At 55.7% G+C, this 12851-nt stretch overlaps 2 protein-coding genes across 2 annotated transcripts in view; one reads left to right on the top strand and one right to left on the bottom strand.

Annotated features, from left to right (window-relative positions):
- FASTK (Fas activated serine/threonine kinase) overlaps positions 1-8508 on the top strand; it is a 32308-nt gene extending 23800 nt beyond the window's left edge. The window contains exon 9 of the mRNA XM_065398524.1: positions 8422-8508. Within this exon, the coding sequence (XP_065254596.1) occupies positions 8422-8508 (87 nt within the window). The remainder of the gene's footprint in view (positions 1-8421) is intronic.
- Positions 8509-10236: 1728 nt separating this feature from the next.
- SLC4A2 (solute carrier family 4 member 2) overlaps positions 10237-12851 on the bottom strand; it is a 29304-nt gene continuing 26689 nt past the window's right edge. The window contains exons 19-22 of the mRNA XM_065400009.1: positions 12290-12543; positions 11062-11231; positions 10635-10808; positions 10237-10317 (exon numbers count right to left, since the gene is read on the bottom strand). Coding sequence (XP_065256081.1) covers positions 10237-10317; positions 10635-10808; positions 11062-11231; positions 12290-12543 — 679 coding nt within the window. The remainder of the gene's footprint in view (positions 10318-10634; positions 10809-11061; positions 11232-12289; positions 12544-12851) is intronic.

Raw genomic sequence — 12851 nt, 5'->3', positions numbered from 1 at the left:
GCCTCATCCACCTCTTCTTCCTGGTTAGGCGGTGTCAGGATTCCCCCACCCCCCACTCTGAACTCTGGGGTACAGATGTGGGGACCCGCATGAAAGACCCCCTAAGCTTATTTCTACCAGCTTAGGTTAAAAACTTCCCCAAGGCACAAATTCTTCCTTGTCCTTGGATGAGTACTGCTGCCACCACCAAGTGATTTACACAAACATTTAGGGAGGGCCACTTGGAGCCCTACCTTCCCCAAAATATCCCCCCAAGCCCTTTCCCCCCCTTTCCTGGGAGGCTTGAGAATAATATACCAACCAATTGGTTACAACGTGAGCACAGATCAAACCCATGGGTCTTTAGGACACTAAAAAACAATCAGGTTCTCAAAAGAAGTTTATTTAAAAAAAGATAAAAGAATCACCGCTGTAAAATCAGGATGGAAGATAACTTTACAGGGTAACAAAAAGATTCCAAACACAGAGGATTCCCCCTCTAGGCAAAACTTACAGAAACAGGGATAAACCTCCCTGTTAGCACAGGGAAAATTCACAAGCTAAAACAAAAGATAATCTAACGCATTTCCTTCCTATTACTTACAATTTGTATCTTAGATGCCTAGTTCAGGTCTGGCTTTGGGAGATGTATTTTCCCTGCCCTGGTTCCTCGCTGACCCGGAGAGAACAACAAAGGGACACAAAACAAAAACCTTCCCCCCCAGATTTGAAAGTATCTTCTCCCCTTATTGGTCCTTTTGGTCAGGTGCCACCCAGGTTATCTGAGCTTCTTAACCCTTTACAGGTAAAGGAGGGAGTTTATGCTCCCCGTAGCTGTATGTTTATGACAGGTGGTCTGTAGTAGACCCCTACCATGACCTCACCCTTGGTTTTTACCCCCTTTATCCTACCCAGAGACTTTCAACAAGTCTGTCTCCTATTTCCATCTCAATCTCTGTCCAAGTGTGTACATTTTTTATATAGAAGGCAGCACCTCCTCCTTTTCCCCTGCCTGTCCTTCCTGAGCAAGCTGTACCTTTCTATACCAATATTCCAGTCATGCGTGTTACCCCACCAAGTCCCTGTGATACATAGTTCTGTTTATTCACTAGCATTTTGAGTTCTTCCTGCTTATTCCCCCTTACTTCTCACACTAGTATACGGACATCTAAGATACTGATTTGATTTCCCCACTATGTTCCCTCTTGTCTCTCCCTTGTCCCTCCTATAACGGCCCATGCTCCCCCCAGATTCTGACCCATCTCCCAGGTCTCCATGTTTTTGCTGTACCTGTGGGCTTTTGTCTCCTGCCCCCATCCAACCTGGGTTAAAGCCTAACTAGGCTAGCCAGTCTGTACCCAAAGATACCCTTCCTCGATAGGTGGGCCCCATCTCTGCTCAGCAGCCTCCTTCACGTATGGCCATGTGCCTCAGGCATAACCCTTAGCCTGGCGGACAGTCCTCAGACGGTGCAAAGGGTTACCCTTCTGCACCCCTCTGACCGCAGATGGTGGAGGGCCCTCTAAACCAGCTACGAACTCCAGGCATAGGGTCCCCTGCTCTATCCGTATGCTGGAATTCCATGTGATCTCAGCAGTGAGATCCTGAGACCCACCTCCGCATGGTATTGTAGCAACAGGCAGGGCTGGTCCTGCTCACCCCAGTCTGCAAGTGAGCAGCTAGGACTTGGTTCTCTCTGCACAGGGTAGCTCCCAGGGCCCATCCCCTCCCAGGAACAAGCCACGCTTTGCTGGCTCACCTCGCAGCCAGGACAGCTCCCATGGGGTGGGCTCTGAAGGACTCTTCTCTGTGTTCCGCACATGGGGCCCGGCTATGATGGATCTGCTTTGCCACTGACAAGAAGAGCAGATGTCGTCTCGTCTGCCCCAGAGCAGGTGCCAGACCAGGGTCCCTCCAGGCTTTTCCCTCATCCTCTGATTTGAAGTTCTCTTTTATGCCATTCCTCCTGTTTCCCTGACACCCCCGCTCATAGGATCCATCTGGCAGGATGCAGCCTTGGTAGTACACATAGCCCCTTATTGTCCTGGCTTCTGTTGGCTCCCAGCCCTACTGCATCCATCCACACAGCCACCAGTCTGTCTCCCCAGGTGGCCAGACTTGCAGCCGCAGGTTCAAGAGCAAACTGCCCCCCCAGTCTCCATGTCTTGCCCTGAAAGCCTGGGCGCTGACTGGCTGAGCACAGCAGATGGAGGGTTATCCCTTCCTGGCACAGAGCAGGACCGAGCTCAGTCCCTGGAAAAATCATGGAGCAGGTCCTCAAGGAATCAATTCTGAAGCACTTGGAGGAGAGGAAAGTGATCAGGAACAGTCAGCATGGATTCACCAAGGGCAAGTCATGCCTGACTAACCTAATTGCCTTCTATGAGCAGATAACTGGCTCTGTGGATGAGGGGAAAGCAGTGGATGTGTTATTCCTTGATTTTAGCAAAGCTTTTGATACGGTCTCCCACACTTGCCAGCAAGTTAAAGAAGTATGGGCTGGATGAATGAACTATAAGGTGGATAGAAAGCTGGCTAGATCGTCTGGCTCAACGGGTAGTGATCAATGGCTCCATGTCTAGTTGGCAGCCGGTATCAAGCGGAGTGCCCCAAGGGTCGGTCCTGGGGCTGGTTTTGTTCAATATCTTCATTAATGATCTGGAGGATGGCGTAGACTGCACCCTCAGCAAATTTGCAGATGACACTAAGCTGGGAGGAGTGGTAGATACCCTGGAGGTTAGGGATAGGATGCAGAGGGACTTAGAGAAACCAGGCCAAAAGAAACCTGATGAGGTTCAACAAGAACAAGTGCAGAGTCCTGCACTTCGGACGGAAGAATCCCATGCTCTGCTACAGACTAGGGACCGAATGGCTAGGCAGCAGTTCTGCAGAAAAGGACCTAGGGGTTACAGTGACGAGAAGCTGGATATGAGTCAGCAGTGTGCCCTTGTTGCCAAGAAGGCTAACCGCATTTTGGGCTGTATAAGTAGGAGCATTGCCAGCAGATCGAGGGACGTGATCATTCCCCTCTATTCAGCACTGGTGAGGCCTCATCTGGAGAACTGTGTCCAGTTTTGGGCCCCACACTACAAGAAGGATGTGGAAAAATTGGAAAGAGTCCAGCGGAGGGCAACAAAAATGTTTAGGGGGCTGGAGCACGACTTATGAAGAGAGGCTGAGGAAACTGGGATTGTTTAGTCTGCAGAAGAGAAGAATGAGGGGGGATTTGATAGCTGCTTTCAACTACCTGAAAGGGGGTTCCAAAGAGGATGGATCTAGACTGTTCTCAGTGGTACCAGATGACAGAACAGGGAGTAATGGTTTCAAGTTGCAGTGGGGGAGGTTTAGGTTGGATATTGGGAAAAACTTTTCCACTGGGAGGCTGGTGAAGCACTGGAATGGGTTACCTAGGGAGGTGGTGGAATCTCCTCAACATTAACAAGTCACCGGGACCAGATGGCATTCACCCAAGAGTTCTGAAAGAACTCAAATGTGAAATTGCGGAACTATTAACTATGGTTTGTAACCTGTCCTTTAAATCAGCTTCTGTACCCAATGACTGGAAGATAGCTAATGTAACGCCAATATTTAAAAAGGGCGCTAGAGGTGATCCCGGCAATTACAGACCGGTAAATCTAATGTTAGTACCGGGCAAATTAGTTGAAACAGTCGTAAAGAATAAAATTGTCAGACACCTAGAAGAACATAAATTGTTGGGCAAAAGTCAACATGGTTTCTGTAAAGGGAAATCATGTCTTACTAATCTATTAGAGTTCTTTGAAGGGGTCAACAAACATGTGGACAAGGGGGATCCAGTGGACATAGTGTACTTAGCTTTCCAGAAACCCTTTGACAAGGTCCCTCACCAAAGGCTCTTACGTAAATTAAGTTGTCATGGGGTAAGAGGGAAGATCCTTTCATGGATTGAGAACTGGTTAAAAGACAGGGAACAAAGGGTAGGAATAAAAGGTCAGTTTTCAGAATGGAGAGGGGTAACTAGTGGTGTTCCCCAAGGGTCAGTCCTAGGACCAATCCTATTCAACTTATTCATAAATGATCTGGAAAAAGGGGTAAACAGTGAGATTTGCAGATGATACTAAACTACTCAAGATAGTTAAGACCAAAGCAGACTGTGAAGCACTTCAAAAAGATCTCACAAAACTAAGTGATTAGGCAACAAAATGGCAAATGACATTTAATGTGGATAAATGTAAAGTAATGCACATTGGGAAAAATAACCCCAACTATACATACAATATGATGGGGGCTAATTTAGCTACAACGAATCAGGAAAGAGATCTTGGAGTCATCGTGGGTAGTTCTCTGAAGACGTCCACGCAGTGTGCAGCGGCAGTCAAAAAAGCAAACAGGATGTTAGGAATCATTAAAAAGGGGATAGAGAATAAGACAGAGAATATCTTATTGCCCTTCTATAAATCCATGGTACGCCCACATCTTGAATACTGCGTACAGATGTGGTGATCTCATCTCAAAAAAGATATACTGGCATTAGAAAAGGTTCAGAGAAGGGCAACTAAAATGATTAGGGGTTTGGAACTGGTCCCATATGAGGAGAGATTAGAGGCTAGGACTTTTCAGCTTGGAAAAGAGGAGACAAAGGCGGGATATGATAGAGGTCTATAAAATCATGAGTGACGTGGAGAAAGTAAATAAGGAAAAGTTATTTACTTGTTCCCATAATATAAGAACTAGGGGCCACCAAATGAAATTAATGGGCAGCAGGTTTAAAACAAATAAAAGGAAGTTCTTCTTCACACAGTGCACAGTCAACCTGTGGAACTCCTTGCCTGAGGAGGTTGTGAAGACTAGGACTATAACAGCGTTTAAAAGAGAACTGGATAAATTCATGGAGGTTAAGTCCATTAATGACTATTAGTTAGGATGGGTAAGGAACGGTGGTGTCCCTAGCCTCTGTTTGTCAGAGGGTGGAGATGGATGGCAGGAGAGAGATCACTTGATCATTACCTGTTAGGTTCACTCCCTCTGGGGCACCTGGCATTGGCCACTGTCGGTAGACAGGATACTGGGCTGGATGGACCTTTGGTCTGACCCGGTACGGCCGTTCTTATGTTCTTAAGAGTCGACAGTGTGCTCTTGTTGCCAAGAAGGCTAACGGCATTTTGGGCTGTATAAGTAGGGGCATTGCCAGCAGATTGAGGGACGTGATCATTCCCCTTTATTCGACATTGGTGAGGTCTCATCTGGAGTACTGTGTCCAGTTTTGGGCCCCACACTACAAGAAGGATGTGGAAAAATTTGAGAGAGTCCAGCGGAGGGCAACAAAAATGATTAGGGGTCTGGAGCACATGACTTATGAGGAGAGGCTGAGGGAACTGGGATTGTTTAGTCTGCAGAAGAGAAGAGTGAGGGGGGATTTGATAGCTGCTTTCAACTACCTGAAAGGGGGTTCCAAAGAGGATGGATCTAGACTGTTCTCAGTGATACCTGATGACAGAACAAGGAGCAATGGTCTCAAGTTGCCGTGGGGGAGGTCTAGGTTGGATATTAGGAAACACTATTTCACTAGGAGGGTGGTGAAGCACTGGAATGGGTTACCTAGGGAGGCCCGGGAATCTCCTTCCTTAGAGGTTTTTAAGGTCAGGCTTGACAAAGCCCTGGCTGGGATGATTTAGTTGGGGATTGGTCCTGCTTTGAGCAGGGGGTTGGACTAGATGACCTCCTGAGGTCCCTTCCAATCTGATATTCTATGATTCTATGATCCCCAGGCCAGGCTGCAGCTTAGAGGGGAAGAGAGTCGTCCATCCGCTTTACAGCCAGCCTCTGTCATCTTTTGTTCCCGAGTCTAGAGAACAGGAGCCGGAGGCCAGAGAAGGGCCTGTTGGGTTCAGGCAGCTGCTGCCTCAGCAGCCAAATACTCTCTTGTTCAGATGCCGTGTTCTCTCGTCCCACTGTTCGGGAGTTTCTCCAAGGTCTGTCTCCTCAGTCAGGAGCCTCCCTGGCCTGTAGTTCTTAGGGGCCGTATCCCCTGGTCCATGTGCGCTCCAGCTCATGGCTATTGCTCCAGCCAGGAGAGTTAGCAAGGTTTAAGCCAATGTGGCAAATTCCCTCCTCCTCACAGTGTTTTCCCGGGGGGTAAGGTGAGGCTGAGCCACCCCACCCCCCCTTAAATTCCTCTCCAAGGTGGCATCTGATTTTCACTTAAACCAAACCCTTCACCTCCGTGAACTACAGTGAAACTTGGGCGAAACCAAGCTGCACGCAGCATGTCACACTGGTCAGACCAAGGGTCCATCTAGCCCAGTATCCCATCTTCCGACGGGGCCGGGGCCAGGGCCAGGTGCTTCAGAGGGAATGAACAGAACAAGATAATTATCAAGTGATCTGTCCCGTTGTCCAGTCCCAGCTTCTGGCAGTCAGATGTTTAGGGACACCCAGAACATGGGGTTGCGTCCCTGCCCATCCTGGCTAATCGCCATCGATGGACCTATCTGCCCACAGCTTATCTAATTCTTTTTTTAACCCAGTTATACTTTTGGCCTTCACAGCATCCCCTGGCAATGAGTTCCACAGGTTGACTGTGCGTTGGGTGAAGAAATACTTCCTTTTATTTGTTTTAAACCTGCTGCTTATTAATTTCATTGGATGACCCCTGGTTCTTGTCTTCTGAGAAGGAGTAAATAACACTTCCTTATTTACTTTCTCCACACCAGTCATGATTTTATAGACCTCTATCATATCCCCCCTTAGTCGTCTCTTTTCCAAGCTGAAAAGTCCCAGTCTTATTAGTCTCTCCTCATATGGAAGGGATTTCCAAATCCCTAATCATTTTTGTTGCCCTTCTATGTTCCTTTTCTACTTCTAATACATTATTTTTGAGATGGGGTGAGCAGACCTGCCCACTGTATTCGAGATGTGGGTGTATAATGGATTTATGTAGAGGCAATGTGATACTTTCTGTCTTTATCTGTCCCTGTCCTAATGATTCCCAACATTCTGTTGGCTTTTTTGACTGCTGCTGCCCATTGAGTGGATGATTTCAGAGAACTATCCACAATGACTCCAAGTTCTCTTTCTTGAGTGGTAACAGCTAATTTGGACTCCATCATTGTATATGTATAGTTGGGATCATGTTTTCCAATGTGCATTACTTTGCATTTATCAACAGTGAATTTCATCTGCCATTTTGCTGCCCAGTCACCCAGTTTTGTGAGATCCCTTTGTAGCTCTTCGCAGTCTGCTTTGGACTGAATTATCTTGAGTAATTTAGTATCATCTGAAAATTTTGCCACCTCACTGTTTACCCCTTTTTCCAGATCATTTATGAATATGTTGAATAGGACTGGGCCCAGTACAGACCCCTGGGGGACACCACTATTTACCTCTGTTTATTCCTACCCTTTGTTTCCTGTCTTTTAACCAGTTTCCAATCCATGAGAGAACCTTCCCTCTTATCCCATGGCAGCTTACTTTGTTTAAGAGCCTTTGGCGAGGGATCTTGTCAAAGGCTTTCAGACAGTCCAAGTACGTTATATCTACTGGATCCCCCCCTCAAAGAATTCTAGTAGAGTGGTGAGGCGTGATTTCCCTTTACAAAAGCTGTGTAAAAAGCTTCACTTGCATCTGAAGAAGTGAGGTTCTTACCCACGAAAGCTTATGCTCCCAATACTTCTGTTAGTCTTAAAGGTGCCACAGGACCCTCTGTTGCTTTTTACAGATTCAGACTAACACGGCTACCCCTCTGATACTAAAAGCTGTGTTGACTCAGCTCCAGCATATCGCGTTCATCTGCGTGTCTGATCATTCTGTTCTTTGCTATACTTTCAGCTATGAGATGATGTGAGGCTCACTGGCCTGTAAGTGCCAGGCCGTCTCTTCCCAGAGATTAGCGAGTAGCCAGCTCGCTGTACCCGTCTGACACCTTGTCCCTTGGGGGCAGAGGGAGAATCAGGCCAGGCAGGTGCAGGTTGGGGGGGGGGGCATCTCTGCTGCCCATGGATTCTGCTCTGGTGCAGGAGTTACCTGCATTTTGAAGCGATTCGTGTAGCCAAGGTCTCCAGGAGCCAGTTACGCTCAGGGAAGGAAGTGGGGAGGGGACCGGGCCAGGCCAGGCCAGCGCCGGGCACCTGCAGCCAGCCTCTAGGTGAATGCGTAGCTCCATGGAGGGGCCATTAGCGCACGTTAGTCTGACCTGTATTGCACAGGCCAGCAGCACCCCCCACGAACCCCAACACCAGACCTATGCTTTTGGGGGGAGAAGAGCAGCCCGAGGGGGGGCTGGAGCCGCTTCCCTGGGATGGGGGTGGGGTGGGGAGCTGGGCTCCGCTTGTGCCCAAGACCCGTGTTCTATCCCCACCCTCCTGCCCCAGCCAGGCCCTTGTGCCAGCGGGGGCAAGGCCCCTGCCCGAGGACGCTGCCCCAGGCTGGCGTTGGTGCTAAGTGACCCTCCTCTCCTGTGTGCAGCTGCCCTACATGGAGCTGGAGAAGGTGAGCGGCGTGGAGGAGGCCAAGCACTATCTGCGGCAGAAGCTGCGGGAGCTCCGCTTTTGAAAGCAGCCGCTGCCCCCGGGGTGCAGTGACGGCGAGAGACCCACCTCCTCCTCCGGCGGAGCTACGTGACGCTGGACATGGCGCGTGCCGAGGACCCTGCTTCCGGAGGCCCCCTTCCTCCCCTGGGGGCTGAGGGCAGGGCAGCCTCCGGCCCAGGGGCTGTAGGCCGGTGGGGCTGGTGGTAACGGGCAGGTGTAACGTGGGGCTGTTATTTATTGGCATTTGCTGAGGGGTCAGGGGTTGGGCTGGTGCAGCAATGGGGGTGGGTGTCAGGTGTAAACGGCTGGGCCAACGCCCCAAGGGGGAGCAGTGCATGCTGGGCCTGCCCCTCCACCCACAAGGCTCCTGTCTGCCAAAGGGGGGTGCACGGGGGCTGAGCACTGGCCTGTTTGTCCTCAGAGCTGGGGGGGGCAGGGCGCCCTGAGCTGCCTTCAGCACCTGCTGCCCGGCTGGGACTGATTCCCCCCCACGGGCTGCACAGGGTGTGGGGGTGGCTGGAAGCGCAGTGGCAGGGGGGCCCTGGAGCTGTGGGGCTGTTTGCCCCCAGGCCTAGACCAAGGTGCCACTGGGGTGGTGGGGACAAAGTTTACAATAAAAATGGAGAGAAAGCTGTGCTGTCCTGTCCTGTTTAGTGAGGGCCAGTTTGTGCCCCATAGCCCCCGTGCAGGGGCCCGGAGAGCGGCTGCCTTGGGGGGAGGGGGGTATTGCCTGCTGCACCCTGCCAGGGGACTGGCCCTGCCAGCTCTGTGCCAGCCTGGCTCTAGGCCCATGGCCGGGGGGGGGGCAGGGTCTGGCCATAGCGCGTGACCCCTGACCGGGAGATGCAGCTTCCCCAGCCCCACTTGCACTGGGAGCAACAGCCAGTGTCCTGCCAGACCTGCAGCAGGGCGGGAACGGGAACACAACGCAACTCTGCCCCATCACACACACACCCTGGCCCCATCCCAGCCTAGCATGGGGGGGGCACTGGGCTGCTTCCTGTCCAGCCACAGCCGTGCCCAGCCCCGTGACGGTTAAATCGTGCAGGTGCGACACGGACTTGGGCAGGGTTTGCTGCACAAATGTGTTCACCGAACCGACCTGAGCAGCAGCTGCTGGCACCAGCCCGGCTCGCTCCAGGCCCGTTGTGTGAGCCGCCCGCCCAGCTATTATACCCCCTGCAGCCCCCCCCAAGCCAGGCCCCCCACGTTCTTTAGAAAGCTGTTTATTGACAGTTAAATTATTCTCTTAAATAAAACCCCATTGAATTTAGTAAACACCTGATTGTCTGGGTGGGGCCCGGGGCTGGTGGGGCAGGGCTGGAGCAGGGAGGTCCGTTTGTGTAGCCCCCCACCCCGCCGGGGCCACACAGGATGCGGCGGGAGCGGGTTCCAGCACACCATACAGTTCGGACGGCAGTGGCTGGGGGCAGGCGGCACGGCCCAGTTGCTCCCGCACCAGCCCCTGGGCCCCACTCCCTGCCCAGGGCGGGTAGCAGGCCCCCCGCAGGGCAGGGCGCTGCCGCCGTAGGGGGCAGCCCGGGCCGTGGGGTGAGACTTGAGCGTCTCATGACTGGTGTGGCACAGGCACTGGGGGAGTGCTGGGCGCCCGCCCCAGCTGGGCACAGTCCAAGCGGCCACGGTGCTGGAGATGGCGCAGGTCCGGGCGATGCCGCTGCAGCTCCTGGTGCAGCAGCCGGGGGCCTGCCTGTGCCCCGCAGCCCTGCACAGGGTCGCTCGCTGGTGCCCCTCACACGGGCATCGGCATCTCGTTGTACTCGTCCACCCCTTCCCGCTCGTCGAAGATCGGCTCCGCCTCCTCCGCGTCCAGCTGGGGAGAGACAAGCAAACGCGGCGGGCGGGTGGGTGGGGAGCCGGGGAAGAGGCAGCACCTGGGCCAGCGCTGCTGCTGCTGTCCCACACGCCAGTGCCCGGGCAGCGTCTCCCCAGCCCCTCTCGCGGCCCCAGGGCAGGCAGGCCCCGCACCGGGAGAGCTCAGGCACGGCCCCGCCAGCTGCCCCAGGGGCGGGGGGTGCGGCTGGGCTCACGGCCCCTGTGCGGTCCCTGCACCCCCACCCCGGCCAGGCGGAGGCTGGCGCCTGAGGGTGTCCTGTGGCCTGGTCACCCCCCCCCACACACGGGACTTACACACTTCAGCTCGCGGGCAGTGAAGATGCGGGTGAGCAGGCACATCCGGAGCGGCACGGTGAGGATGAGGATGAAGGGGAAGGCCAGGGAGGCAGCGGTGGACATGACGGCCCAGAGCACGGCCAGGCACGCCAGCTGCAGGCCCGTGAAGAGGTGCATCCGCAGGCTGCGCACCTGGCCGGGGAGCCACACGGGTTAGCGCCCCGGCCCGGTGCCGAGAGCGGCTTTCCCTGCCCCCCCCCCCCCCGCAGAGCTCCGCCCCCCTGGCTCACTGCCCCCCCGCTGGCTCCGTGCCCCCCTGCAGGCTCACTGCCCCCCCCACAGGTCCCCGGTGCTGGCTCCCCCCCCCAACGCTGGTTCCAACCCCCCTCCTCCTGCAGTTTGGAATGGGACACCCTCCCCCCCCCCCCCCCCCCCCGTCGCAGACCTTTTTGACGTAGGTGACGTCGGGGTGGTGCTTGGGGGGCATGAGCAGCAAGTGCAGGCGCTCGTAGAACTGGATCCCGTTCAGCGAGGTGACGCCCATGTAGAGGAAGATCCCGAAGAGCACGGCCAGGGGGATGTGCCGCAGCAGGTCCCCGATGACGATGGACAGGCCTGGGGGGAGGCAGTCACTGAGCCCATGTGAGCCCTCCGCCCCGCCCGCTGCTCTCTGCCAACACTGCCCCTCCCCCTGCTCTCTGCCAACACTGCCCTGCCCCCTCCCACCACTACTCACCCCGTAACAATGTGGGAGTAATTGTGTAATGTTTGTATGAGGCTTCTTTGTGCCTCAGTTTCCCCATACGCTGCCTTGTTGCCCGAGGGGGAGGGGTGGGGAAGGGGCCTGTCTGCTCCCAGGGCCGGCTGAGACACAGGCGCGGGTTCCCGTGGCTGGGCCTGGTCCCATCTCAGTGAGCCATCAGCAAACCCAATCGCCCGGACATGGACACCCGGCAACCCCCGCCCCCAAGGGGGATGGACACCCCCCCATCGCCCCCCCACACACACACACGGGGACTGGACAAGGATCCCCGGCGGAGAACCCAGGGCTGGGGGGGAGGGGGAGTTACGTGGGGTCGCGGGAAGCAGTCAGGCTCTCACCTGGAGTCTGACCAAGGAGGCCGCACAGACAGACGGAGCCGGACCCCAGGGTTCCCCACAGCCAGGCTGGGTTCGGGGCTGGCCAGGACGGACCCTGCTTCCCCCTCATTGCCCCGGGCTGCCCTAAGGCCCCTAGGCCGGGCACCCGCTAACGACTGACCCCGGCTGTGCCCTGCCGGGACTGGGCGAGGGGTCCTGATCCCTGCGAGCGGCCGAGTCTCCCTCAGGGGTGTCTCCGGGGGACTCGCTGCCCGGAGCTCGGGGGGGGCGGGGGCTGCAGGCCCAGAGGGCCAGTCTAGGGGGCGGTGAGGCCGCGTGGCTCACCCTGGAGGCAGAGCGGGACCCCCAGGGGGGCTGGCCCAGTGAAGGGGCCTCCCAGAGACCGTTCCAAAGCTGGGGGCGCAGCCCTGACACTGTGGTTCTGACACCCCCCAAGCCCCAGGGCTTCCTGAGATTGCCCCCCATGCCCCAAAGCCTCCCTGGCCCCACAGCTGGGCCTGAGCGCCGCCCGCCCCGTGAGCCTCTCCCCCGCTCGCCGTGGGCTGGGGGGCAGGGCGGCCGGCGGGACTCACCCACGAGCAGGGCCACCAGCAGCCCCGTGACGCGCTGCTCCTTCACCTCCTGGATCTTGGGCTTGTCGCCGGGGGCCACGGCCTTGCTCATGACGGTCAGGGCGTTGGCGTGGGTCACCGAGCGCACCGTGGCGGCCGCCAGCCAGGGCAGCCCGAAGAGGGCGCAGAAGCCGCCCATGGCCACAATGAGCAGCAGGTCGAGGTGGAAGCCGGAGCCCTTCTGCAGCATGCGCTCCTTCTTACTGATGATCAGCCTGGGGGGCACCGGAGCCTCAGGGCCTGCCCCACGGCCCCCCCAGCTGCCCCCCACAGCCACCTGCAGCCTGCGCGCCTTCTTACTGATCAGCCTGGGGGGCACCGGAGCCTCAGGGCCTGCCCCACGGCCCCCCCAGCTGCCCCCCACAGCCACCTGCAGCCTGCGCGCCTTCTTACTGATCAGCCTGGGGGGCACCGGAGCCTCAGGGCCTGCCCCACGGCCCCCCCACCTGCCCCCCCACAGCCACCTGCAGCATGCGCTCCTTCTTACTGATCAGCCTGGGGGGGCACCGGAGCCTCAGGGCCT

Source organism: Emys orbicularis, chromosome 2 (genome assembly GCF_028017835.1).
Source record: "Emys orbicularis isolate rEmyOrb1 chromosome 2, rEmyOrb1.hap1, whole genome shotgun sequence".
NCBI lineage: Eukaryota > Metazoa > Chordata > Testudines > Emydidae > Emys > Emys orbicularis.
Note: the sequence above shows the minus strand (reverse complement) of the source record. Positions and strands in the feature narration are given on the sequence as shown.